Genomic DNA, 27,655 nt, shown 5'->3' with positions numbered 1-27,655 from the left:
CTCGTGGACTCCAACTCCCAGAATTCATGAGCCAGCCATGCTGACGGGAAAGGGAGAGGTTTCCATGCTGAGCCATGCTGGCTCAGGAATTCTGGGAGTTGAAGTCCACGAGTCATAAAAGAGCCAAGGTTGCCTACCCCTGGTCTAGGTTGAGAAACGCTGCCCTAAGGCGAGTAGGCAGGGCTTTCTCCAGCTCTTAAAATTTGCCCATCTGCCCTTTGCTCCTTTTTTGGGGGTGCATTGGGGGTGTCTTTCCTTCTTGCAGGCTGACCGGGGCTGCCGTCCAACTCACCTGCGAACGCAGGGCTTCTAAGCAGCTGTGTAGGCTCAACTGGGATGCCTCCTTCGGCCTTCTGGAGATCTTGGAGTGCCTGTGGCCAGCCAGCAGAGGGGCACGAAAACCCGAATATACTCAGGTGTGTGTGTGTGTGTGTGTGTGTGTGTGTGTGTAGTGTCTTTGGGGAGGGGGAATGTTTTCTTCCTGGAAGTGAAAGAGAAGAACAGATAAGTCTTTGGCTCACAACCATTGAAAACCGAACAACAGTGGCAAGCAAGGTCGTAAAATGGGGCGAAACCCCTTCCATATCTGTCTCACTCAGTTGGGCTCAAATCTATTTAGTTGTAAGGCCAGGATTAACTGTACTGGACGGGGCGTCTTGCATTTTTGTTCCTGGCAGTCCCAGCCCTATCTTGACCGCCGATACGCAACCCCGAAGGAGAAGGGGCTGCTGGCTTCCTCCTGTTGAGCAACAAAGGGTGGGTTGAGAACGTCCATAGCTATCATCCCATCCCAACGGGCTGGGCGGAAAAGACGACTTTTTTCTCCAAAAGTAGACTTCTCTGAAAAAGCCAGGTGGGCACAGAAGTGCAAAAGCCAGGTCCAACATTTTGTGGGCAAGAAGCATCAGATAAATTCCCTTCCCTCCCCCAGTCCTTTGCCCACTAATTGGTTGCACCTAGACTCACTGGAGAAGAGCCTCATGCTGGGAAAGGTGGAGGGCAAGAGAAGAAGGGGACGACGGAGAAGGAGGTGGCTGGATGGAGTCACTGAAGCAGGAGGCGTGAGCCTAAATGGACTCCAGAAGATGGTAGAGGACAGGAAGGCCTGGGGGAACGTGATCCATGGGGTCGCGATGGGTCGGACACGACTTCGCAGCTAACAACAACAAGATTCTTTTAAGAATGCTTGTGGAGATTCTCCATCATCCAGGTCGTGGTTGTCGCAAGCCTACTTTTTCAACGAGGCAGCTGGATTTTCCTATTTTTCTTTGAAGACATTTCGCTTCTCACCCAAGAAGCTTCTTCAGCTCCGACTGGATGGTGGGGAATGGAAGGATTTATACTCCTTGCAGACCGCTGGTCATTTGCCTTCTTTTAGAGAGTCGTTGAGGCCACTTGGAGGTTGATCTGTGTCTTCAGGGTCATTTGAGTGGTGCGAAAATGGGAGTGGAACATGGTCCTTTCAGCAGTTCCAAGAAGGCTCCACACCCATTTGCACTACTCAGCTGACCCTGAGGACACCGATAAACCTCCAAGTGGCCTCAACAGCTCCCTAAAAGAAGGCAAATGACCAGTTGTTTGCTTTTCTTTGAAGACGTTTCGCTTCTCACCCAAGAAGCTTCTTCAGCTCCGACTGGATGGTGGGGAATGGAAGGATTTATACTCCTTGCAAACCGCTGGTCATTTGCCTTCTTTTAGAGGGTCATTGAGGCCACCTGGAGGTTTATCGGTGTCCTCAGGGTCAGCTGAGTGGTGCAAATGGACGGGGAGCCTTCTTAGAAGTGCTGAAAGGACCATGTTCCACTCCCATTTTCGCACCACTTCAGCTCTGACTGGATGGTGGGGAATGGAAGGATTTTTACTCCTTGCAGACCGCTGGTCATTTGCCTTCTTTTAGAGAGCCGTTGAGGCCACTTGGAGGTTTATCTGTGTCCTCAGGGTCAGCTGAGTGGTGCAAATGGATGGGGAACCTTCTTGGAACTGCTGAAAGGACCGTGTTCCACTCCCATTTTCGCACTTCAGCTCCGACTGGATGGTGGGGAATGGAAGGATTTTTACTCCTTGCAGACAGCTGGGTCACTTGCATCCTTTTAGAAGGTCGTTGAGGCCACCTGGAGGTGGATGACACGGTTAAACCTCCAAGTGGCCTCGACAACTTTCTAAGCGAATGCAAATGACCAGCTGTCCACAAGGCCTATAAATCCTCCCATTCCTCACCCTCCAGGCAGAGCTGAAGAAGCTTCTTGGATGAGAAGGGAAACGTCTTCAAAGAAAAACAAGGAAGTCCAGTTGCCTCCTTACAAAAAAGCACTTTTGGGTGGTTTGGAGAACAATTGTTTTGCTTGGGACGTCCTCAGAGTCGACGACCTCAGGTTTGGGACCTGTCTCGGGCTTCCCGGCCTCACACTTGCGTTCCAGAGTTTTCCTCCCGGACCACCCTGGCATTCCCACGCCTCCCCTCCCCTCTCCCATAATTGTTGTCCGGTTGCGAGTAGGCTGTGTAGCGTGTCGACCCTGACAGTAGCGCAAGACAAAGCTGATTTTCGTGTTTTGTTCTCTTCTAGCTGTTGGTCTTTCCCAGCCCAGGTCCCGTTCCGTACAGCCAGGCACCTCAGCCCTGCGCACGGATCCAGTCCAAGCACTTGGAGAGGTTGCCGTCCTCCAAGGTTTGCAGGCCGGTTGGTTTGGGGGAACCATGGAGTGGGGATGGGTCCAGCTGGGCCTGTCTGAGGTAGAGCTCCTCAGACCCGGAGGAGGGTCTGCATCATGCAGATCAGAATCAAAGTCAGAATAGAGCTGGGAGGGACCCTGGAGGTCTTCTAGTCCAGCCCCCTGCTCAAGCAGGAGACCCTAGACCAGGGGTAGGCAACCTCAGCTCTTTTATGACTCGTGGACTTCAACTCCCAGAATTCCTGAGCCAGCATGAGGGAAATTTGGCCCCTTCATGACTCGTGGACTTCAGCTCCCAGAATTCCTGAGCCAGCATGAGGGAAATTTGGCCCCTTCGTGACTCGTGGACTTCAACTCCCAGAATTCCTCAGCCTGCACGGCTCAGCTTGGAAGCCTCTCCCTTTCCCTCAGCATAGCTGACTCAGGAATTCTGGGAGTTGAAGTCCACGAGTCATAAAAGAGCCGAGGTTGCCTACCCCTGCCCTAGACCAGTGATGGCGAACCTTGTAGAGACCGAGTGCCCAAACTGCAACCCAAAACCCGCTTATGTATTGTCGGGTGCCGGGTGGGCGTGGCCCGTCGGGTGGGCGTGGCTGCGGTGGGAACGGCAGACTGGGTGGGACTAAAAAGTTCAATCAATTCCAACTTTGCGAGATCTTTTTTTCCCCCCACGAGAAGTTGAAGTTGATTGATGGATTGAACCTTTTTTTTTTCTTTTGCACACGGCGACGGAGGCCTAAAGCGAAAAGGTTTTCTAAAGCCCAGCTGGAGGCCTAGGACTGGGGCGACGGTACTGTGCCCACAGAGAGGGCTCTGCGTGCCACCTGTGGCACCCGTGCCATAGGTTCGCCACCACGGCCCTATACTATTCCAGACATGTGGCTGCCTGGTCTTTTCTTAAAAACCTCCAGAGATGGAACACCCACCACTTCTGGTGGCAAGCAGTTCCGCTGTTTCATTGTTCTGTCAGGAAGTTTCTCCTTAGTTCCAGGTTGCTTCTCTCCTTGGTTAGTTTCCATCCGTGGCTTCTTGTCCTGCCTTCTGGTGCTTTAGAGAAGAGCTTGACTCCCTCTTCTTTGGGGCTGCCCCTGAGATACTGGAAGGCTGCTGTCATGTCCCCCCTCGCCCTTCTCTTCATTAAACCAGACACTCCCAATTCCAGCAGCTGTTCCTTCTATGTTTTAGCCTCCAGTCCCCCGATCACCCTTGTTGCTCTTCTCTGCACTCTTTCCAATGCAACTACAGGAGACAAGCTATTCCATTAATTGTTCTAACTGTCAGGAAGTTTCTCCTTAGTTCCAGGTTGCTTCTCTCCTTGATTAGTTTCCATCCGTTGCTTCTTGTTCTGCCTTCGGGCGCTTTGGAGAATAGCTTGACACCTCCCCCCTCTTCTTTGGGGCAGCCCCTCAAATACTGGAATGCTGCCATCATGTCCCTCCCCCAGTCCTTCTTTTGTTCTAGGCCAGGGGTGTCAAACTCAATTTCATGGAGGGCCGCATCAGCATTGCGGTTGCCCTCAGGGGGCCGGGTGGGTATGGCCTGAGTGGGCGTGGCCTACTGGGTGGGCGTGGTCTACTGGGTGGGCGTGGCCAGCTCTACATCGTTGGCATCAAAGGTGCCTATGGGGGCCTGGGAGAGGAGTGGGACAGATCTGAGGGTCTCTGGCAGGAGGAGGGTCTCTGGGCCAGGGCCAAGGCAGTGGGGGCCGTTCCCTCACTCTTTCCAGGATGGCTTCGCGGGCCACATGAAACCACTTCGCGGGCTGGATCCGGGCCCCGGGCCTTGTGTTTGACATGTCTGTTCTAGACTAGTCATCCCCAATTCCTGCAACCGTTCTTCGTACGTTTTTGTCTCCAGGCCGTTAATCGTCCTAGTTGCTCTTCTTTTGTACTTTTCCCAAAGTCGCGACATCTTTTTTTTTTCTTTTTCTTCTAATGCGGTGACCAAAACTGAAGGCAGGATTCCAGGGCTCTGGTCTCAGTTTGTAATTGCAGAGAAGGCACAGTGCGTAGAGGGGGGGGGGAAAGCCACAATCGGGCTGAATGGCCTGGCCTGATCCCCAGAACACGCCGAGCCTCTACGTCGCCCAGCCCTTGGACGTTTTAGACTAGCGGTTCTTCCCCTGCTATGGCTGGGGAATTCTGGGAGGGGACGTCCGTCCACCTTCACGTTCCCAAGGTGGAGAGATCTGCCCTGGGCTGACCTTTTTGTGCCATCCTTCCAGAGGGGCCTAGCCAGAGGAGCCTCGTCCAAGCTGACGGTGGAGCTGGTGGTGGAGCTGGCTACTTTCCTCTGTGAAGTGGACCTGGGCACGCTGGATCGGCTCTGCTCCCTCTTGCAACCCGCCATGGGGCCATCCCGGCCCGGCGGCTACCCTCCCGAGGAATCCGTGGTAAGGCGGAGGGGAGGTGGCCGGCCGACTCGAGCGGGCGGCTCCTTCTCCTTGCCCGCTGAGGTTGTCTTCTCCATCTCTTCCCCTTGCTGGTGCCAGCCAGGTTTCCCCCCGGCTGCCCAATGGCAGGCCAACGTACAGGTGGTGGCCCCCAAAGGATCCCTCCTCCTCCAGTTCCCCGTCCCGGACCTCCGGGTCTGGGCGGAGAGGCGTGCCTGGGCCGAGAAGGCGGTGCGCATGGAGCGCTTGCGTCTGGACCTGGCCGGTGTCGAGCTGCGCACGGATCTGGAACCGACGGGTCCCACCCAGTTGGAGCTCACGCTGACCGACTTGCACGGTAAGTGACGAGATGGCCTTGGCCTCCTTCCCCAGGAAGAAGTGGACAAAGGACAGTTAGTACAGCTGCCGAGGCATCTACGAGCCCCGCACAGGCAGTCCTCGACTTGCAACCACTCACTTAGTGACTGTTCAAAGTTGCCACAGCCTTGAAAAGAGTGACCTAGGACCATTTTGCATACTTAAACGACCGTTTCAGCAACCCCAGACAGGGGTTTTAATTATTTATTTATTTAATTATTTATTAATGGGGTTTTAGTTTAAATTCAGGGACTTAATTTAATTTTACCGTAGTTTTAATCGATTTTAACTTTGTATGTATGTATTTTTAATTTTTCCCTGTAAACCACCCTGAGTCCTACGGGAATAGGGCGGTATACAAGTTGAAATAATAAATAAATAAATAAATAAATAAATAAATAAATAAATAAATAAATAAACCCCTGCTGAGGCATCTGGGACTACGAGCCCCGTACAGGCAGTCCTCGACCTACAACCGCTCACTTAGTGACTGTTCAAAGTTGCCACAGCCTTGCAAAGAGTGACCTAGGGCCATTTTGCATACTTTCAGCAACCCCGCGGTCATGCGATCAAAATTCAGACGCCTTGGCCACTTGCCTGTCTTTTATGACGGTCGCTGTGTCCCAGGCTCACGCGATCGATCCCCTCTTGCCACCTTCTGACAAGCCAAGTCAACGGGCGAAGCAAGGTCCACTAAACCACCGTGTCACTAACTGTAACAACTGCAGCGATTCACTTGACGAAGGTGGCAAGAAAGGTGGCAAGAAAAAGGTGGCAAGAAAAAGCGATTCACTTGACGAAGGTGGCAAGAAAAAGCTCACTTAAGAACACTCTCACTGAGCAACCTAAATGTTAGGCTCAGTTCTCATTGTAAATTGAGGACTGCCTAGGTCAGGGGTAGGCAACCTCGGCTCTTTTACAACTCATGGACTTCAACTCCCAGAATTCCTGAGCCAGCATGGCTCACCTTGGAAACCTCTCCCTTTCCCCTCAGCGTGGCTGGCTGAGGAATTCTGGGAGTTGAAGTCCACGAGTCATAAAGGAGCCACAGTTCCCCCATGCTGGCTCAGGAATTGTGGGAGTTGAAGTCCACAAGTCATAAAAGGGCCAAGTTTGAAAACCCCTGGTTTAGTGTATAGGCCAGGGGTAGGCAACCTTGGCTCTTTGATGACTCATGGACTTCAACTCCCAGAATTCCTGAGCCAGCCTGACTCAGCTTGGAAACCTGTCCCTCTCCCTTTCCCCTCAGTGTGGCTGGCTCAGGAATTCTGGGAGTTGAAGTCCACAAGTCATAAAGCGGCCTAGGCCTAGGCCAGAGGTAGGCAACCTTGGCTCTTTTATGACTCGTGGACTTCAATTCCCAGAATTCCTGAGCCAGCCATGCTGAGGGGAAAGGGAGAGGTTTCCATGCTGAGCCGCGCTGGCTCAGGAATTCTGGGAGTTGAAGCCCACGAGTCGTAAAAGAGCCAAGGTTGCCTACCCCTGGCCTAGGCCTAGGCTGCTTTATGACTTGTGGACTTCAACTCCCAGAATTCCTGAGCCAGCCACACTGAGGGGAAAGGGAGAGGTTTCCATGCTGAGCCGTGCTGCCTCAGGAATTCTGGGAGTTGAAGTCCACGAGTCGTAAAAGAGCCAAGGTTGCCTACCCCTGGCCTAGGCCTAGGCTGCTTTATGACTTGTGGACTTCAACTCCCAGAATTCCTGAGCCAGCCACACTGAGGGGAAAGGGAGAGGTTTCCATGCTGAGCTGTGCTGGATCAGGAATTCTGGGAGTTGAAGCCCACGAGTCGTAAAAGAGCCGAGGTTGCCTACCCCTGGCCTAGGTTGCTCAAGCCTATCCACGAGGAATCAGTCGAGTCATCTTCGGCGCTAAATGGGTGCTAGATAAAAGCCAACAGAATCCAAGAGGGACTCGGAGCTTTTGCGAGAACGTAGAGATTCTAGGCTGATGACTTGCTTAACTCCACCCCCGCCTCTTCCTGCTCTTCCCCCCACACAGGCATTTACGAAGATGGTGAGACGCTGTCCGTGCCTTGTTTTCGGGTGGGCAAAGCCCCCGACTTCCTGGCCAGAGGCGTTGGGAAGAAGTATCTCTTGCCTAAGTAAGTTTCTCGTGAGCGGAGAAGAGAGCGCTTTCCTTGGTACAAAAGAGTGGGGGGGGCCTTTCTGTCGCACCACAACTGACATTGCAATACAGGGGGTCCAGCGCTCTCCTCTCCTCCTCTCCTTGGCAGGCTCATCCTGACCGTCTGCCCGACGCCCACCGAGGCCCCTTGGGATTTGGCGCTGGCAGCCCCCGAAGAGGTGGAGCTGTCGACGGTCGAAAGCCCCTGTGAGCTGAAGCAGCCCGAGCCTTCGCCCTTCTCCTCCAAGCGGACGATGTACGAGACGGAGGAGGTGAGAGGCTTTCTGGCTGCCCCACACTTTGGGGGAAGGAGGCAGCATGCCGGGCAAGGTGGCTTTGGCCCAGGGGAGCCAAAATTGGTGGCTACCAGATCTGGAAGCTGAGAGAGCTCTGGCAAAAAGTATCCAGTACAGACAGGCTTGACAACCTTGGTGGCTTTAAGATGGGTGGACGTCAACTCCCAGAATTCCCCAGCCAGCATGCTTTTAATGTGAAGACTTCAACTCCCAGAATTCCCCAGCCAGCATGCTTTTAATGTGAAGACTTCAACTCCCAGAATTCCTCAGCCAGCATGCTTTTAATGTGAAGACCTCGACTCCCAGAATTCCCCAGCCAGCATGCTTTAACTCCCAGAATGCCCCAGCCAGCGTGCTTTAAAAGGGCTGGACTTCAATTCCCAGAATTCCCCAGCCAGCATGCTTTAAGTGTCTGGACTTCAACTCCCAGAATTCCCCAGCCAGCATGCTTTTCAGCTCCCAGAATTCCCCTGCCAGCATGCTTTTAATGTGAAGACTTCAACTCCCAGGATTACCCAGCCAGCATGCTTTTCAACTCCCAGAATTCCCCAGCCAGCATGCTTTTAAGTGTGAAGTCTTCAACTCCCAGAATTCCCCAGCCAGCATGCTCTTAATGTGAGGACTTCAATTCCTAGGATGCTGGCTGGGGAATTCTGGGCAACTCTGAATGGTTGAAAAATACTGTAACAAAGGTTGGTCTCTAGCAAGAATGGTTTTTAATTAAATTTTATTAGAAAGGAAATCCAAGTGAATTCTTGCTTGGGCCCTACCTACTTCTTGGAGAATCGGCCCACCTTCAACTCCCCTCTCCCCCTCCCAAAAGTTGTGCCCCTTTGATTTAGCCCTTTCTCCACGCTGCTCAGAGTACCTTTCTCAATAATAATAATAATAATAATAATAATAATAATAATAATAATAATAATAATAATAATAATAATAATAAAAAGTTGGAAGGGACCTTGGAGGTCATCTAGTCCAACCCCCTGCTCAGGCAGGAAACCCTATACCATTTCAGACAAATGGCTGTCCAGTCTCTTCTTAAAAACTTCCAGTGTTGGAGCATTCACAGCTTCTGGAGGCAGGTTGTTCCGCTGGTTAATTGTTCTAACTGTCAAGAAGTTTCTCCTTAGTTCTAGGTTGCTTCTCTCCTCACGGTTCAGCCCTAAGCTACAGATACTACTCTGTTGCTAATCCTCCTCTCCTCTTCCTCTTAAGATGGTCATCCCCGGAGACCCCGAGGAGATGGCCGAGTTCCAGAGCCAGACGCTGGCCGCCTCCCGCTACACTCTGCAGCTGACCTTCCCTACGGTTCACATCTACTTGCCGAGCAAGAAGTTCTACGAGAGCATCTACAACAGGTCCGAAGGCTTGGAGAACGTGGGATGGGTGTGGAGGACACATCTCTTCTGAGGAAGTATTGGGGTGTGCTTGGGGGAGACGGTGGGAGGCTAGACCCCCCCCAAGCAGCTGGATTGCCTTAGGCCAAACCATGGGGTGTGCCACCATATTGCGTGCTCCAGTTGTCTGTCCCAATTCTCCCAATTTGGAGAAAGGCCTTAAGTGGAGATGCCGTGTTGACCGTGAGACTTCCTGCGAGGCCAGTTGCATTTTCTCTCCCTGACGTGAAAGTTTCCTCTCTGCAAAACTTTGGGGTTCCTTCCCGTCCCGTGTCAGCGTCCAGGATGTCCGGTTTGAACCGTTTGGATTTGACTCCTACCGCAATCCATAACACTCTTGCGAGTAACCCGAAATGCCAAAGGGTCAGGCAAGATTGGCGACTCCTGGAGTGGCGATCCTAAAACATCTGGAGACTCTTGAGGTAGAATTTAGGCTGCCCCGTCGCTTCAAGCATTGGTGGAAGAGTTGAGGCGTGCAAGTAGTCCTCAACTTAGGACCGTTCGCTTCGTGGCTGTTCAAAGTTACGACAGTGTCTAAAAAAAGTGACTTGTGACTGGTCCTCACAGCCATTCCAGTGTCTCTTCCCCCCCCCATTCACACGATCATGAATAGGGCACTTTGCAAACCTTCTTTGTGCATTTATGACAGTCGCAGTGTCCCCCAATCGCGTGATCACCATTTGAAACCTTCCCGGCCGGCTAGCGCCAAGCAAAGCCGATTGAAAAACCAGCAGGGAAGATTCCAAGTATCAGATCTGCCACTTTCCCTCCACTCCGCTAAGCTTGCCGGCATCGTGCCATAAACAGAGGGAGAGGGGTCAAAACAGAAGGGGGGGGAGATGTGCAGGAGGACAGGAGGAGATGCCTGAATGGGCCGGGGGGGGGTGATGGGGGGAGATGGCACTGACAGGAAGCAGACATGTTAAACCGGATTGATCCAGCTGCATCAAGGACGCCCGGCATGGAAAAGAATGCGAAGCCATTGCAGGACGCCCTCCGACATCAGAGATCGCGCCGGAGATCGTGCAATTGGACAGCGAGAATCTGGTCAAGGCGGGGGGAGCGCCACGAAAAGGAGAAAACTTTTTAGAGTCTTTTTTTATTTAATTTTTTTTATTTTAATTCCATTTATATCCCGCCCTTCTCCGAAGACTCAGGGCGGCTTACAAGCTTAGCAGTAGCCTTCATTCTATGTATATGCCTGCTTATTAGGGCTTTCACACACACCCCCAAGCGGCATTATTACAAAGTCAGCTTAATTGCCCCCAACAATCTGGGTCCTCATTTTACCTACCTCGGAAGGATGGAAGGCTGAGTCAACCTTGAGCCTGGTGGGACTCGAACCTGCACTAATGGCAGGCAGCTGGTGTTTGTGTGGAAAACCATAGATCTAGCCTTGCTTGGTCTGCAACCAGTAATCCTTAGTAAAAGAACTTGTCGCTTCAATCAAAGCGAGTCCGGGGTCTAGCTGGGGCAAGCCGGACACCAAATCTCGGTCATGTGATATCTCACGGAATGACCGCATTGCTTAGCAATGAATATGCCAGTCCCTATTGTGGTGTGTAAGTCGAGGACTACCGGCATGTCAGAGTGATGTTCAGGTACCCTTGACTTATGATTGACCACAACTGAGCCCCGAATTTCTGTTGCTCGGCGAGACCGTTTGCTCAGCGAATTTTGCCTCGTTTTACGACCTTTCTTGGCACAGGTTGTCGAGGGAATCGCTGCAGTTGTGAAGTTAGTAGCACAGTTGTTAAATGATGAATTTGGTTTCCCCGTGAACTTTGCTGGTCAGAAGGTCGCCAAAAGGGGAATCACGCGACCCAGGGACGCTGCAGCTGTCATAAATGCGAGTCGGTTGCTGAGCCTCCGAACTTTGATCACGTGACCGTGGGGGATGCTGCAAAGGTCGTAAGTGCGGAAAAGGGTTCACGTCGCCTTTCCCAGTGCCGTTGTAACTGGTCGCTAAACAAACCGTTGTAAGTCAAGAACTGCCTCTAACGGTTGTAAGTGTGAATAACGGTCAGGTCGCCTTTTTTCATTTACTCTCTCTTCCTTTCTCTCCCCGCCGGCAGGATCAATAATGACCTCCTGATGTGGGAGCCCTTCAGCCCGCCTCCGAGCCCCACGGATCCCCCAGGAGGGGCTGGATCAGCCTCCCCCTTTGCCTCCGATGGGCTCCCCCCCGCCCACTGGCCGGAGAGCTTCCAGATGTGCAAGTCAGCCTTTAAGCTGGGTGAGAAACTTCAGGAGGAGGGGGGGGCTGCTTGCAACCCCCTGCTATCTGATTGGCTGTGGCCCGGAGGGCAGTTGGATATGGAGGGTTGGCTGTCACTGGACAGAACAGGGGTGGAGAGCTGTGGCCCCTTTATGATTTGAGGACTTCAACTCCCAGAATTCCTGAGCCAAGGAACTGTGGCCCCTTTATGATTTGAGGACTTCAACTCCCAGAATTCCTGAGCCAAGGAGCTGTAGCCCCTTTATGATTTGAGGACTTCAACTCCCAGAATTCCTGAGCCAAGGAACTGTGGCCCCTTTATGATTTGAGGACTTCAACTCCCAGAATTCCTGAGCCAAGGAACTGTGGCCCCTTTATGATTTGAGGACTTCAACTCCCAGAATTCCTGAGCCAAGGAGCTGTAGCCCCTTTATGATTTGAGGACTTCAACTCCCAGAATTCCTGAGCCAAGGAACTGTGGCCCCTTTATGATTTGAGGACTTCAACTCCCAGAATTCCTGAGCCAAGGAACTGTGGCCCCTTTATGATTTGAGGACTTCAACTCCCAGAATTCCTGAGCCAAGGAGCTGTAGCCCCTTTATGATTTGAGGACTTCAACTCCCAGAATTCCTGAGCCAAGGAACTGTGCCCCCTTTATGATTTGAGGACTTCAACTCCCAGAATTCCTGAGCCAAAGAACTGTGGCCCCTTTATGATTTGAGGACTTCAACTCCCAGAATTCCTGAGCCTAGGAGCTGTGGCCCATTTATGATTTGAGGACTTCAACTCCCAGAATTCCTGAGCCAAGGAACTGTGGCCCCTTTATGATTTGAGGACTTCAACTCCCAGAATTCCTGAGCCTAGGAGCTGTGGCCCCTTTATGATTTGAGGACCATGCTGGCCCAGGAATTCTGGGAGCTGAAGTCCACAGGTCAATAAGGGCTTCTAGCTCCGCTGGGATAGAAGAAGGTCATTCTCAGTTGTTCGCTCTTGCAGATTCGGACTCCGAGGACGACGACTCCCACTTCTACTCGGCGGACCAGACGGGCGCGCAGCAGAAAAGAGGGGAGCAGAGGAACCCCTTTCCCCTCAGCTGCATCTCTGTGGTGCTGCGAGTGGGCCAGGGACGCATTACGGCGCTCTGCAATGCCAAAGTGAGACACCGCAGGGGCTCCGTCGGCGTTTGTAAACGTTGTGGGGATCCTTTGCCCAGAGTCAACTCACTTCCCCCCCCCCACAAATGGCCTCTGTTCTGCTCCTTCTTTGCACGCGCTTGTGCGCCCCCCAACCCCGGGTTTGGGTGCTAGACGGCCGGCCGTACGCATTGTTGAAATGACATAATAATGAAATACAGGGGGGTCCTCGGCTCACTCCCACAATCGAACCCCCAAATCCCGTTGCTAAGCGAGACACTTGTCAAGTGAGTTTTGCCCCATCTTTCTTGGCCCAGTTGTTAAGCGGATCACTGCAGTTGTTAAGTGAATCGCTGCAGCTGTTAAGCTGGTAACACGGTTGTCAGATGAATCTGGATCCCCCATTGACTTTGCTTGGCGGAAGGTCGCAAAAGGGGATGGCGTGGCACCCGGGACACGGCGACCGTCGTAAATATGAGTCAATTTCCAAGCGTCTCAATTTGGATCACGTGACCCTCGGGGATGCTGCAACGGTCGTAAGTGTGAAAAAGGGTCCTGAGTCTCTTTTTTTTCAGAGCCTTTGTAACTTTGAATGGTCACTAAACGAACTGTTGTAAGTCAAGGACTGCCTCTAATGGTTGTAAGTGTGAATAACGGTCAGAAGTCACTTTTTCCAATGCCGTTGTAACTTTGTACGGTCATTAAATGGACTGTCGTAAGTCGAGGACAACCTCTACAGGTAGTCCTCGACTTACGACTAGCATTTAGTGGCCGTTCAGAGTTACAACGGACCCCGACAGGGTTACTTACAACCCAGTTCTGAGGTTCTGCTGGCTGTGTCCCCCCCGCCCCCCCTCCATGGTCCTGTGACCCTATTTCAGGCAGACACTTGGCAACCAGCCCAGTTTGCAGTCAACTGATCACATTTTACGACGTTTTTCCCCAGTAAGTAAATTGCTGCTGCTACTTCCGGTTCTCAGCAAATCTGGCCCAGAGGAAACAATGGGTTCGCTTAACGACCAAGTAGTTCACTTAATGACTGCTCCAAAAAAGGTAATATAATGCGCAGGAGCCATTAGAAAGTCGAGGAGTAGCTGTCTAAAATTAGCCACTTTTTTTTTGTTTTAAGTCATATTAACTTGTACCAAGAAACTGGCAGGCTTTCTTGCAGGAACTAGTCCAGGGGTCGGCAACCTCGGCTCTTTTATGACTCGTGGACTTCAACTCCCAGAATTCCTGAGCCAGCTATGCTGGCTCAGGAATTCTGGGAGTTGAAGTCCACGAGTCATAAAAGAGCCGAGGTTGCCAACCCCTGAACTAGTCGCTCCCAACTCAAAGAAAAAAGGAAGGTAGATATTTTAAATTTAATTCCGTGTTTCCCCGAAAATAAGATTGGGTCTTGTATTAATTTTTGCTCCAAGAGACGTATTAAGGTTTTATTAACTAAATGCGTCTGTCTGTGGCTGAGGATCTGAACTGAGGCTTATTTTTGGGATAAGGCTTACATTAGGAGGAGAGTTCCGGAAAATCATGCTAGAGCCATTTTTCCGGTTGGGTCTTATTTTTAGGGAAATAGATTTTTGCAGCGTGGCCGTGGCATCCAGAAGACAAAATTTTAAGCCCTTTCAGCCTGGCCATGTCTGTTGGGAGCTTTTAAAAAAGACTAGAAATTGTTCCCTTTTAGCAAAAAAAAATGTGCTTGGATCCCCTGGAGAAAGAGATGAGAATTTATAACTCCTTCTAAGCCAGATTCTTACTAGCTTACAGGTTGTCCTCAACTTACAACAATCCGTGGCTCTCGGTTGAATCATTTGTGGCATGCTGTGCTGCTGTGCCCGGTTTGTGGTCCAGCGTCTATTACAGATCGTCCTCGACTTAACTGCAGTTCGTTTAGTGACTGTTCAAAGTTTACCACAGCGCTGGAAAAAGTGCCTTACGACTGTTTTTCAGAGTTATGACCGTTGCAGCACACACACCCCCCCCACAATCATGTGATCAAAATTCAGAGATTTGGCAAAATGGATCGTCTTTTATCATTGTTTTTTTTTTAAAATCCCATTTATATCCCGCCCTTCTCCGAAGACTCAGGGCGGCTTACAATCTAAGAAGCACAAATCAATGTGCTTAGCAGTAGCCTTCATTCTATGTACATGCCTGCTTATTAGGGTTTAAGTGTCCCAGGGTCACTTGATCACTTTTTGTGACTTCCTGACAAGCAAAGTCCACGGGGGAAATCCGGATTCACATAACAACCGTGTTATTAAATTAACAACTGGCAGTGAATCATTTAACAACTGTAGCAAGAAAGATCACAGAAATGTTGGGCTCCGTCGTGGTCGTAAGTCGAGGACTACCTGTAGGCGCCCCCTAGTTATTGACAGTGGGATGGTGGCATATGAAGGGAACTAGCAGAAATGGGCATGGCCACACCGGGTCTTTTTAGAAGCTGTCAAACATCCTTTTCAGTCTTGACCCATCTCAGGAGATTTTTTTTAAGAGACTGGACAGCCACTTGTCCAGAATGGTATGGGATCCGTTGCCTGAGCATTGAGTTGGACTAGATGACCTCCAAAGTCCCTTCCCACTCTGTTATTCTGGTCTGTCCAAGCAAGCACATGGATCACCATACTACAAAAAAAGATATATATTTTTTAATCCCATTTATATCCCGCCCTTCTCCGAAGACTCAGGGCGGCTTACAATCTAAGAAGCACAAACCAATGTGCTTAGCAATAGCCTTCGTTCTATGTATATGCCTGCTTATTAGGGCTTTCGGCCCCCCGCAAGCAGCATTATTACAAAGTCAGCTTTAATTGCCCCCAACAATCTGGGTCCTCATTTTACCTACCTGGGAAGGATGGAAGGCTGAGTCAACCTTGAGCCTGGTGGGACTCGAACCTGCACTAATTGCAGGCAGCTGGTGTTACTTAAGGAGGCGTTAGCCCACTGCTCCACCAAGGCTCTTTGAGACCTTGGGAAAAGTTCAGAGTAGAACAACTAAGATGATCCAAGGCCTGGAGACTAAAACATACGAAGAACGGCTGCAGGACTTGGGTTTGGCTAGTCTAAAGAAAAGAAGAAATAGGGGAGAGATGATAGCAGTGATCCAGTATTTGAGGGGCTGCCACAAGGAAGAGGAGGGGGTCACGTTGTTCACCAAAGCACCAGAAGGCAGGACAAGAAACAATGGATGGAAACTGACCAAAGAGAGAAGCAACCTGGAATTAAGGAGAAACTTCCTCACAGTGAGGACAATTAACCAGCGGAACAGCTTGCCACCAGAAATCGTGGGCACTCCATCACTGGAAATTTTTAAGAAGAGACTAGACAGTCCCTTGTCTGAAATGGTCTAGGTTCTTGTGCTTGAGCGGGGGGCTGGACTGGAAGACCTCCAAGGTCCCTTCCAGCTCTATTTTATTCTTTCCACGTAGGAAGAATTGCCCAAGCTTCCTTTTAATTTATGTGTTACTCAAACAACTCGATGTGTTTACAGCTTAGACCTTTCCTGGTTCTCGGCTGCCTTCACTTAACCCAAGACTCAGTTCTTCCCTTTGTCGGTGCAGGGCGAAGGAGGCAAGACGCTGGAAGCCGCTCACGGGGAACTCGTCCTGGATGTGGAGAACGGAAGCCTCTTCAGTGTTTCCCACTACAAAGGCCGCGAGGACATTGGCTACTTCTGCATCGAAGCCGAGAAGGTGGCACTTTATCACAAAGGTCGGGATCCAGCTGTGGTGCCAGCATGTGTGTGCGTGGAGGCAATAGGTTCGCTTGAATTGTCCCGTAGAGCAGGGCTTTTCAACCAGTGGCACGGGTACCACTTGTGGTACATTGGCACCTGGCACGTGGTACGCGACCATCCTAGAGAAGTGGTAGCGGGGGAGGAGAATGAGCTGAACCGGGGGCAGCACCGCACAAGCCTGAGCGAGAGACGGCTGGAGCTGCAGGGCTGTCGGGGCTCAGCGGAAGGGCCAGGATCAGCGCCAGGATCCAGCTGGAGCTCAGCGCTGATCCTGGTGCTTCTGAGCCCAGAAGAAGCGCCGATCAGCTGGAAGGTTGCAGCATCTCTAGGGTCGTGTGATTTACGTTCAGATGCTTGGCAACTGATTCCTATTTATGACAGTCACAGTGTCCCAGGGTCATGTGAAGTGACCCAAACCTGCTGCAACCACCCAGAAGGGGGGGGGATAAAAACCCAACACCCCCCCACCCCACCCCCACTGCCAATCCTCAACAGAAATGCTCACAACAATGAAAACCTTAGGACAGGAGGAAGAGCGCCTGCCGGGCGGGCAGGCAGGCATCTTGCTCGGCTGTGGCTTGGGGGGCACTTTTTTCAGGGCTATTGTAACTTCGAACAATCACTTAGCGAACTGTTGTAAGTCGAGGACTACCTGTACTTCATCCCTTTTTTTCTTTTTTTTGGGGGGGGGTCATCAAGTTTTTGACCCCTTGCTAGGCGACTGGCGGTCCTCGGATGTTGCCCTATCCTAAAAGTGGTACGATGGGTGAAAAGGCTGAAAAGCCCTGCTGTGGAGCAACTATTTAAGACGGGGGAGGGCTTCAATTCCCAGTAAACCCCAGCCAGCATGCGATTTCCTGCTGGCTTCCCCACTGATTTTGGCTGTCGAAACCAGCAGGGCGTTGCCTCGCCTAATTACCGTGGGAATTGGTTCGCGACAGCATCAGCTACGATTGCCGAGGTTGCCGTCATCAAGCGATGCAGTCTTGCTTTCTGAACACCTTGCCCTACGGATGGAAATTCCGATCCCAGTTTCCGTCGTACCATCGAGGACTGTGCATTTCCTGTTTTGGGGAAACGCCTCTGACATTTTCGCCTGACTTTTACCCTTGCTGCTTTCTCTTCTGCTGATGTTTGGGGTGGGGGAGACAGAAAATGGGATGGGAAAGGGACGAAGGCTACAGCAAGTTACGGACCTCTCGGCATGTTAATCCATGATGCTTTCTCTCTTCTCCCCCTCCCCCCCCCGCAGCTGTGGTGGAGGACTACCTTCTGGCTGAGCACCTGGAGATTCCCAATTTCCTGCCCCCTGATGGGCTGCACCCCACCATCTACGCCTCCCAAGAGGGCCCCATCAACTGGCCTCTGGGGGCCAAGAAGGAGGCCGTCAAGATGTTGTCTGTGGCCATCAAGATCAACCTGGATTTGGAGAAGAACATAAAGGTGTCTTAGCTAATGGGGGGCTTGTTGCTGACCGCGGCGGTTCTCAAACCTTGCCTGAAGATGGCTTGGACTTCAACTCCCAGAATTCCCCAGCCAGCAAGGCTGCTTCCCCCCTCCATGGTGCCATGACCGCATTTTGAGCACTCGGCAAACGGCCTGCCTTTAGGGCTGCTTGCAGCATCTCGCGGTCATGTGGCTATGATTTAAAATGGTTTTTGTCAGAGACCCAGTTTCCGCTTCCAGTTTCCTTCAAAAACTGCCCACGGCGTGGGTTTGGTTAATGACCGTTGCAAAAACGTCATAAAATCAGCCCATGGTTATGTGGGTGACTCATTTTATGACTCCTGCTTTACAGCTGCAATTGCCAGTCTCAGCTGCAATCCTAGGTTGCAGACTTATCTGTATTTCCATTTTTTAATTTCTTTTGATGGGCTTCTCTGTCAAAACCGCTCTTAGAGCAATATTTATTTATTATTTATATCCCAACTTATTTTTACAAATAATTCCAGGCAGTGAACATAATCCGACGCACCTCCGATTTTTTCCCACAACAACAATCCTGTGAGGTGGGCTGGGCTGAAAGTGACTGGCCCAAAGTCACCCAGCAGCTTTCGTAGTTAAGATAGGACTAGAACTCACCGTCTCCTGGTGATTCACCCAAAGTCACCCAGCCAGCTTTCATGGCTAAGGCGGGACTAGAACTCACCGTCTCCTGGTGATTCGCCCAAAGTCACCCAGCCGGCTTTCATGGCTAAGGTGGGTCTAGAACTCTCTGTCTCCTGGTGATTCGCCCAAAGTCACCCAACTGGCTTTCATACATAAATCAGAATTAGAACTCACAGTCTCCTGATGATTGGCCCAAAGTCACCTAGCTGGCTTTCACGGCTAAGACAGGACTAGAACTCTCCATCTTCTGGTGATTGGCCTAAAGCATGGGTGTCAAACTTGCAACGTGACGAGATGTGTCGTGACGTATCGTGACTTTTTCCCCATTGCCGGCAATGGGGTGGGCACGGTTTTGGCGTGACGCATCTGGCCCATGGGCCAGCAGTTTGACATCCCTGGCCTAAAGTCTCCCAGCTGGCTTTCATACATAAGTCAGGGCTAGAACTCCCCATCTCCTGGCGATTGGCGCAAAGTCACGCAGTTGGCTTTTGTGCCTAATGCAGGACTAGAACTCGCCACCTCCTGCTTTTCCAGCTCGGCGCCTTCCCCACTTAGAGCAAACTGGCTCTCCCATGAACTGTTCCCGCAAGCCCCAGGCCCGTTTTAACCTTCCCTGGTCCCAGAAGACTGAAACCGGCTTCTGTAGACCCAGAAAGATCTCCTGGATTCTACCTTGCGAAGAGTTGATTCCTGGGCAAGATCTCTCTCTCTCTTTCGGGCGTATTATTAGAAGGGCCCCCTTGGAGTCCTGGGCCGAGGAAGGCCCAGCGCCCCGCGAGAAACAACGTATGGCCGCTGACTCACGTTTTCCTTCCGAGTTGCAGGAGTTCCTGGTGACGCTGCGCCTTGAGGGCGCCACCATACGCCACCGCATGGCGCTGGCCCACCAGAGCTGGTACACGCAGGTGAGGCCGGTTCTGATTTTAGGTTAGAGGTGGAGCTGGGGAAGAGCCGGGGGGTGGGTGGTCCTGAGCTGCACCTGGGAACAGCCCCTTTCTCTATCCCAGGGGTAGGCAACCTTGGCTCTTTTATGATTCGTGGACTTCAACTCCCAGAATTCCTGAGCCAGCATGGGGGAACTATGGCCCCCTTGTGACTTGTGGACTTCAACTCCCAGAATTCCTGAGCCAGCATGGGGGAACTATGGTCCCCTCGTGACTTGTGGAGAACTCCCAGAATTCCTGAGCCAGCATGGGGGAACTATGGCCCCTTCAAGTCTTGTGGACTTCAACTCCCAGAATTCCTCAGACAGCATGGGGAAATTATGGCCTCTTCATGACTTGTGGACTTCAATTCCCAGAATTCCTGAGCCAGCATGGCTCAGCTTGGAAACCTCTCCCTTTCCCCTCAGCATGGCTGGCTCAGGAATTCTGGGAGTTGAAGTGCACAAGTCATAAAAGGGCCAGGTTTGAAGACCCCTGGTTTAGAGTATAGGCCAGGGGTAGGCAACCTTGGCTCTTTTATGACTCGTGGACTTCAATTCCCAGAATTCCTGAGCCAGCATGAGGGAACTATGGCCCCCTCATGACTCGTGGACTTCAACTCCCAGAATTCCTGAGCCAGCCTAGCTCAGCTTGGAAACCTCTCCCTTTCCCCTCAGCATGGCTGGCTCAGGAATTCTGGGAGTTGAAGTCCACAAGTCATAAAAGAGCCAAGGTGGCCTACCCCTGCTCTATCCTCTTAGACTGGCCTGAGCTTAACTCCCAGGCGCCGGAGAGCCAGCAGGGCTCCGGGGCTCTGGGTTCACGTCTCACGGCCGTGTCTCCTCCTGCCAGATGATCGACTTCCTGGACGTTCTGGACGACCCCATCCTGGGCTTCGTGCCCCCCACCATCATCACCGTTTTGCACACCCACCTCTTCAACTGTGCCATGGATTACAGGTGCCGGGATTGGAAGTTCTCCTCCTGCTTGAGCTGGCCATCGGCTGTTTTCAGTCAGTCCTGCTTGGGGAAAGAGGCTGGAGCTTTCGGGTTGCGTTCCCACAACACGCTAGACCCCGGTTAAACCAAGAGCAGAGAATCTATCCTGAGTGCCCCACCCTCCTGGCTATGTACGGTTAACAGGCCAGGTGGCTTTGCTTTCCATGTCCCCCAATTACATACAAAATGGGTGAATTTAAAAGTGATTTTCATTTTTTCCCCCAATTGTTTTTCATGTTTTTATTGTAATTTAAAGGGTTTTTAGGGCTTTCACTAAGGGATGCGGTGGCTCAGTGGGTTAGGACGCTGAGCTTGTCGATCAGAAGGTCGGCAGTTTGGCGGGTCGAATCCCGAGTGCCGCGTAACAGAGCGAGCGCCTGTTACTCGTCCCAGCTTCTGCCAACCTAGCAGTTCGAAAGCACCTAAAAAGGCAAGTAGAAAAATAGGGACCACTCCACCAAGGCAAGAGCCTTGGTGGAGCAGTGGGCTGATGCCTCCTTAAGTAACACCAGCTGCCTGCAATTAGTGCAGGTTCGAGTCCCACCAGGCTCAAGGTTGACTCAGCCTTCCATCCTTCCCAGGTAGGTAAAATGAGGACCCAGATTGTTGGGGGCAATAAGCTGACTTTGTAATAATGCCGCTTGGGGGGGCCCCGAAAGCCCTAATAAGCAGGCGTATACATAGAATGAAGGCTATTGCTAAGCACATTGATTTGTGCTTAGAGTGTAAGCCGCCCTGAGTCTTCGGAGAAGGGCGGGATATAAATGGGATTTTTAAAAAAACAAAAAAAACCAGCGTTCTGTGAGCCTTTGGCGTCTAGTCATGCCGGCCACATGACCACGGAGACATCCTCGGACAAGCGCTGGCTCTTCGGCTTTGAAACGGAGATGAGCACCGGTCCCTAGAGTCGGAAACGACTAGCACGCATGTGTGGGGGAACCTTTACCTTTACGGCTTTCACTGTGATAGATGTTTTCAAACAGTGAGCCAGCCCTGAGTCCTTTGCCGAGATGGACGGCCACAGAGATAAAAGAAATCAAACATCCTCATCTCCAATGAAGAAACTAACTACAGCTAGTCCTTGACTTACAACCATTCATTTAATGACTGAGGTCACAACGGCCCTGAAGGAAGTGACCTATGACTCTTTTCCACACTTGACCATTGCAGCGTCCCCAGGGGTCACCTGATCAAAATGTGGGCACTCGGCAGTTGATTCATACTTAACCGACCGTCGCAGTGTCTCCCGGGGTCACGTGATTCCCCCTTTTGTGACAGATTCACTTAACAGCCATGTTCTTCACTTAACTAACTGCAACGATTCACTTAGCAAGGAAGGGTCACAAGATGGGTCAAAGCTCACTTAGCCACTGTCTTGCTTCACAACGGAAATGTTGGGCACCATTGTCGTAAATCGAGGAACCGCTTGTACTGGCGCCAAGAGAAAAGACCGGTCTTTTCTAAACAAAATGGGTAACCCCCCACCCCACCCCCCATGATTCAGACCTCAGTTCAGACGGTGGTGGTGTGAGGATCCCGCCATTATGGATAGATCCCCGGGTGGCGCTACGGGATCTGAGATGGTCTAGGTTCCCCTGCTTGAGCCGGGGGCTGGACTAGATGACCTCCCGGGTCCCTTCCAGCTCTACTTCGTCCTGTCAGCTGAGTCAGAATGAGGAGAACCCAACCAGGCTAAAGGAGAGATGTCCCGGTTTATATAGGTAGCCCTCGACTTCCTCGCCGTTGGGACCACCACTCTGGTCATTGCGGTCGTAAGTCGAGGCGCCACTTTAAAGGGATCTGATTTTTTTTTCCAACCAGATCTCACGGTGGGCGGTCTATCCCTAATGGGCGTTTTTTGGGGGGCTGTTAAAACCGGCCGTAAGTTGAGGGACTACCTGTATTTGGTTTCATTCCAGCCTCTTTCCACCCAGCACCGGAGTTTTGGGGTGAGCGATACTGAGGGGGTTGCTGGGCTGTGACCTCCCCGTCTCCACAGTTTTTCAATCTTTGGAACTTTTTAAGAGGCCTGGACTTCAACTCCCAGAATTCCCCAGCCAGCAGAGCTGGCTGGGGAATTCTGGGACTTGAAGTCCAGGCCTCTTAAAAAGTTCCAAAGATGGTGACGTATTGCAGCAAGGCTGACCTCCATCTTCTCCTTCACAGGCCTCTCTACTTACCCCTCCGGGTCCTGATCGCGGCAGAGACCTTCACCCTGTCCAGCAACATCATTGTGGACACCTCGGTCTTCCTCCTTCGGTGGGTTTTGGGGGCTGGAGCCCCCCCCCCAAGTCTCTTGGGGAGAGCGGGACGCGTGGGTCTCCGGGAAGCCACGGCTGGAAAAACTCCTGGAGACTTTTATCCAAGGAGGCAAGGAGCCATCTGCACCTTTCCATCCCCTTTGTGGAGAAGTTCAAAATCTGCTCTCCTAGCAGGATCCAGTCACTAGCTGAACTGTCGTAACTCGAGGACTCCCTGGATAGAGGCTGAGAGATTTCGGTCAGTCCAATTCATGGATTCATGCCATGGATATCTTGCTTCCAGGCTCCCACCTCCCCTGATTTATCGGGGTGCCGTTTCCATCAGCCCCATCCAGCGTGGACGAGCATAGTGGGAGCTTCCGCGCAAGACGCTGAGGCCGTAAAAAAAGAGTGCAGAGAAGAGCAACGGACGTGATTAGGGGGACCGGAGGCTGAATTATACGATAAATGGTTCTGGGAACTGGGTATGTTTAACGAAGGAAAGGATTAGGGGGACCGGATAGCAATCTTCCCATATTTGAGGGGCTGCCCCAAAGAAGAGGGAGTCAAGCTGATCTCCAAAGCGCCTGAAGGCAGGACAAGAAGCAACGGATGGAAACTAGTCAAGGAGAGAAGCAACCTAGAACTAAGGAGAAACTTCCTGACAGTGAGAACAATTAACCAGTGGAACTCCTTGCCTCCAGAAGTTGTGGAGGTTTTCAAGAAGAGATTGGAGAGCCATTTGGTACAGGGTCTCCTGAGTGAGCAGGCAGTTGGACTAGAAGACCTCCGAGGTCCCTTCCAACTCTTGATTCCATGATTCTGAGTCTCCTGTTATCTCCACACCGGCCAGGCAGCGGACCCACCCTTTCTCTCTCTTCCCCAGAGCAGATTCCCTCCCACGTTCAGCGATGTGTGGAGAAGGTGATCCTTGTGTCTGTCGGGAGAGTGGATCCTAACCACCCTGCTTGTTCTCTCCACCTAGGTTCATTTTGGACAACTCCACTCTGTTCCTCTCCAACAAGTGCGAAGCAGAGACCGGTGACCTGAATAAAGGTAAAATAACAAAAAGCAAATCCTTATCTTCCCCTGCTCCATGCCTGTGATGGGGATTTTCTTGGGCAAACGGGCATTGGTTGCAGCCAGCCTTAAAACAGGGGAGATGGCTCAGCCCGGGCGACTCTGCATTTTGAATATTATTTTTACTCTTGTTACATTTTTTTTTATTACGGTCCCCAAAGTCTTGGGAGTTACGATTTCCCTAGTTTCCAGCAAAAAATTCCCGTCGCAGACGAGGGATTTGCTTAAATTCTACAGCGGGGAGTGTTCAACTTTTGGCAACTTTTAAGATTTGTGGACTTCGACCTCTTTGAAACCATGGAATAACCTAGTTTGACCCAACCTAATAACCTCATCTACTTTGATGATATTGGGGGGGGGGAGACCTGGCCCTAGGTATCCTGTCAAAGAAATCTTATTAAAGGTGCTTTTTCCAACGAGGCAACTGGATTTTCTTCTCTTTCTTTGAAGAGGTTTCCCTTCTCATCCCAGAAGCTTCTTCAGCTCTGACTGGATGGTGGGGAAATGGGAGGATTTATACTCCTTGCAGACAGCTGGTCGTTTGCCTTCTTTTTAAGAGTCGTTGAGGCCATCTGCAAACGACTTCTTGGAGGAGAAGCGAAAGTTCTTCAAAGAAAAACAAGAAAGTCCAGTTGCCGGGTAAAAAAAGCACTTTTGGGACAACCATGAGGTGGATGATGGAGAACCTCCATCATCCATACTGGAGATTTGGTTTTTCATTGCTTTTCTGCTTTAAAACGTCGCGTTTTTGCTAAATTTTGTAATCCGCCCAGAGTTTGGCTCCTGGGTGGATTAGGAGCAATTTCACTAACTGTCGGTTTTGGCTGCCGGTGGATGCATGAGTAGACCAGGAGTCTCCAAACTTGGTGAGTTTTGGACTTCGGCTCTTAGAATGCCCGTGGTTGGCTGCGGAATTCTGGGAGTTGAAGTCCCCAGGTCTTAAAAGTTGCCAAGGTTAGACACAGCCGATCTACCAAGTTTGCTTAGAAACCACTCCAATAAAGGTCATAAAATTGGGCCCAGTCATGGTGACCTTTTTATTGACCGCCACTTAGGATCGTAATTCTGGGCTCACTTTAGCTGACATAAGCCAAGGACTGCCTGCAAAGTGGAAATTCCAGGATTTACACGTCTCTTCCTCCGTCGTGTTTCTTGCTTACTAAGTTCCACTTTCATCTTTTCTCTCTCGGCCTAGATTATGTTTGCGTGGTGGAAATGGATCTCCTGGAACTGGTCATCACTACGTGGAAAGGAGACCTAACTGGCAAACTGGTGGGTTCCCAGGGGCTGTATCTCCAAGGCTGGGATCCAGGGGTACCTTGCTTGGCTCTTGTCTTCCTGATATTTTTCCTTCTTCAATTCTTTAATTTAAAAAAAAAAATGGGAAACTTGCAGATAGCCAGGCAAAGCATTGGCTTCAGGCTCATTATTAAGTCACGCTTTATTGACTTATTCTCCAAAGCAGGGATTTTCAACCTTTTCACCCACCGCACCACTTTTAGGATAGGGCAACATCCGAGTACCACCAGTCGCCTAGCAAGGCGTCAAAAACTTGATGACCAAAACAAAAAAAAAGGAAAAAAGTGATGAAGTACAGGTAGTCCTTGACTTACAACAGTTCGCTTAGTGACTGTTCGAAGTTACAATGGCCCTGAAAAAAGTGCCCCCCAAGCCACAGCCGAGCAAGACACCTGCCTGCCCACCTGGCGGCGCTCTTCCTCCTGTCCGAGGTTTTCATGGTTGTGAGCTTTTCTGTTGAGGATTGGCAGCGGGGGTGGGGTAGGGGGGGGTTGGTTTTTATTTCCCCCCCCCCCCCGTCTGCTGGGTGGTTTGCAGCAGGTTTTGGTCACTTCACATGACCCTGGAGATGCTGCCACATTCCAGCTGATCGGCGCTTCTTCTGGGCTCAGAAGCACCAGGATCAGCACCGAGCTCCAGCTGGATCCTGGTGCTGATCCTGGCACGTCCGCTGAGCCCTGACAGCCCTGCAGCTCCAGCCGTCTCTCGCTCAGGCTTGTGCGGTGTGAGGGGTGACATGAGAGCAGCCTTCCAATATCTCAGGGGCTGCCCCAAAGAAGAGGGAGTCAAGCTCTTCTCCAAAGCACCAGAAGGCAGGACAAGAAGCCACGGATGGAATCTAATCAAGGAGAGAAGCAACCTGGAACTCAGGAGAAACTTCCTGGCAGTTAGAACAATTCACCAGTGGAACAACCTGCCTGCAGAAGTGGTGAATGCTCCAACACTGGAAGTTTTTAAGAAGAGCCATTTGCCTGAAATGTTATAGGGTTTCCTGCCTGAGCAGGGGGATTGGACTAGATGACCTCCAAGGTCCCTTCCAACTACTACTACTACTACTACTACTACTACTAATTATTATTATTATTATTAGTATTATAATTCCCCAGTGGGCATGCTTTAAGTTTGTGGACTTCGACGCTCAGAATCCCCCAGCCAACTTGCTTTGCAATGGGTGAACTTCAACTCCCAGAATTCCCCAGCCAGCATACTTTAGGGTGCCTGGACTTCTAGGAATTGAAGTCCAATCTTCAAGTTTCCAAGGACGAGCAGCAACTGTATGATGGAAATCTGGTGGTCCCTGCAGTAAATGTTGGGGGTCCCCTTGACTCGCTCTCTCTCTCTCTGTGTGTCTCTCCTCCCCATGGTGCAGACCCGGCCCCTCTTTGAGCTACGCTGCTCCAACAACGTGGTCCACATCCACACGTGCGCTGACTCTTGTGCAGCCCTTGCCAACCTCATCCAGTACGTGGTCAACAACGGGGACCTGCACCCGCCACCTCGGCACGACAGCCCCACTGAGATTGCGGGGCAGAAGGTGCAGGTAAGTCGAAGCGGGGGGTGAGGGGAGACTCTGGCCCTGACCCTTCCCTCTTTCGGTGGTAGACGTAGTCCTCAACTTACGACTGCAATTGGGGCCAGAATTTCTGTTGCTTACCTATATGGTTGTTAAGTAAGTCGCACCCGATCTTACGATCTTTTTTGCCATGGTGGTTCAGCAAACCACGCCCGTTGTTAAGTGAATCGTGCAGTCATTAAGCGAACCTGGCTTCTTTCATTGATTTTCCTTGTCAGACGTTGGCTGGGAAGGTCACAAACGGTGATCACGTGACCTGGGATGTGGCAGCCGTCATAATCACATAGCCGGTTGCCAGGCGCCTAACCATGCGGATGCTGCAGTGGTCATAAACGCCAGGCTCCCAAGTCACTTTTTCAGTGCTGTTATAATTTCAAACGGTCACTGAACGATGTACAGGTAGTCCTCGACTTACAACAGTTACAACAGCACTGAAAAATAGTGACTTCTGACCGCTTTCCACGCTTACAATCTCTTGCGGCACCTCCGCAGTTGCGTGATCAAAGTTCAGACTCTTGGCAGCTGGCTCACGCTTAACGACGGTCGCAGTGTGTCCCGGGGTCACACAGTCCCATTTTGCGACCTTCTGACAAGCCAAGTCAATGGGGGGAGCCAAATTCACTTAACCACTGTGTTGCTAACTTAACAACTGCAGAGATTCGCTTAACAGCTGCGGCAAGAAAGGTCGCAAAACGGGGCGAAGCTCGCCTAACAACTGTCTCCCACTTAGCAATAGAAATGTTGGCCACGCTGGCGGTCGTATGTTGGGGATTGGAGGGAATTCCCGTTGGGGTGAAGGAAACCCATCCCAAAGAATCTTTCCTCGTTCCGCGCTGAACCCCTTTGCGCACTCTCAGCATGTGGCTCTTCTGCTCCGCTAGTTGCCCGAGAGTCTGGCTTCTCTGCCCACCTGTCCCCCAGCTGAGACGGCGGCCATCAACCAGCGAGACCTCACAGATGCCCTCATGGATGCCGAGCGTGGATACCCAGAAATGAGCGGTGAGACTGCTGGGGAGCAGGGCAGGGCGGTTCTAGCTTGCCCATGGGCCACCCCTCGCAACGCCAGCGGCATTCCCACCTGCCACGGGTTTAACAATTCAGAAATT

General features: G+C 51.4%; 1 protein-coding gene across 5 annotated transcripts in view; it reads left to right on the top strand.

The window, feature by feature from the left end:
• The window catches only part of ATG2A (autophagy related 2A), a 77,492-nt gene that overhangs the window by 29,122 nt on the left and 20,715 nt on the right, over nucleotides 1-27,655 (top strand). For all 5 annotated transcript variants that reach the window (XR_014028095.1, XM_081340410.1, XM_081340412.1 and 2 more), the window contains 18 exons: nucleotides 266-416; nucleotides 2,565-2,666; nucleotides 4,895-5,062; nucleotides 5,162-5,399; nucleotides 7,419-7,521; nucleotides 7,654-7,816; nucleotides 9,056-9,198; nucleotides 11,313-11,473; nucleotides 12,452-12,609; nucleotides 16,152-16,302; nucleotides 17,580-17,770; nucleotides 19,261-19,341; nucleotides 20,212-20,318; nucleotides 22,524-22,616; nucleotides 23,583-23,653; nucleotides 24,873-24,949; nucleotides 26,346-26,516; nucleotides 27,431-27,548. Coding sequence is in view for 4 of the 5 variants with exons in the window: in XM_081340410.1 (XP_081196536.1) it covers nucleotides 266-416; nucleotides 2,565-2,666; nucleotides 4,895-5,062; nucleotides 5,162-5,399; nucleotides 7,419-7,521; nucleotides 7,654-7,816; nucleotides 9,056-9,198; nucleotides 11,313-11,473; nucleotides 12,452-12,609; nucleotides 16,152-16,302; nucleotides 17,580-17,770; nucleotides 19,261-19,341; nucleotides 20,212-20,318; nucleotides 22,524-22,616; nucleotides 23,583-23,653; nucleotides 24,873-24,949; nucleotides 26,346-26,516; nucleotides 27,431-27,548 (2,447 nt within the window). In the remaining variant the exon portion in view is untranslated. The remainder of the gene's footprint in view (nucleotides 1-265; nucleotides 417-2,564; nucleotides 2,667-4,894; nucleotides 5,063-5,161; nucleotides 5,400-7,418; nucleotides 7,522-7,653; nucleotides 7,817-9,055; nucleotides 9,199-11,312; nucleotides 11,474-12,451; nucleotides 12,610-16,151; nucleotides 16,303-17,579; nucleotides 17,771-19,260; nucleotides 19,342-20,211; nucleotides 20,319-22,523; nucleotides 22,617-23,582; nucleotides 23,654-24,872; nucleotides 24,950-26,345; nucleotides 26,517-27,430; nucleotides 27,549-27,655) is intronic.

The sequence above is a fragment of the Vipera berus genome, assembly GCF_964194415.1.
Source record: "Vipera berus genome assembly, chromosome: 16".
Lineage (NCBI taxonomy): Eukaryota > Metazoa > Chordata > Lepidosauria > Squamata > Viperidae > Vipera > Vipera berus.
The sequence above is the reverse complement of the archived record's forward strand: the minus strand, read 5'-3'. Positions and strand labels throughout refer to the sequence as shown.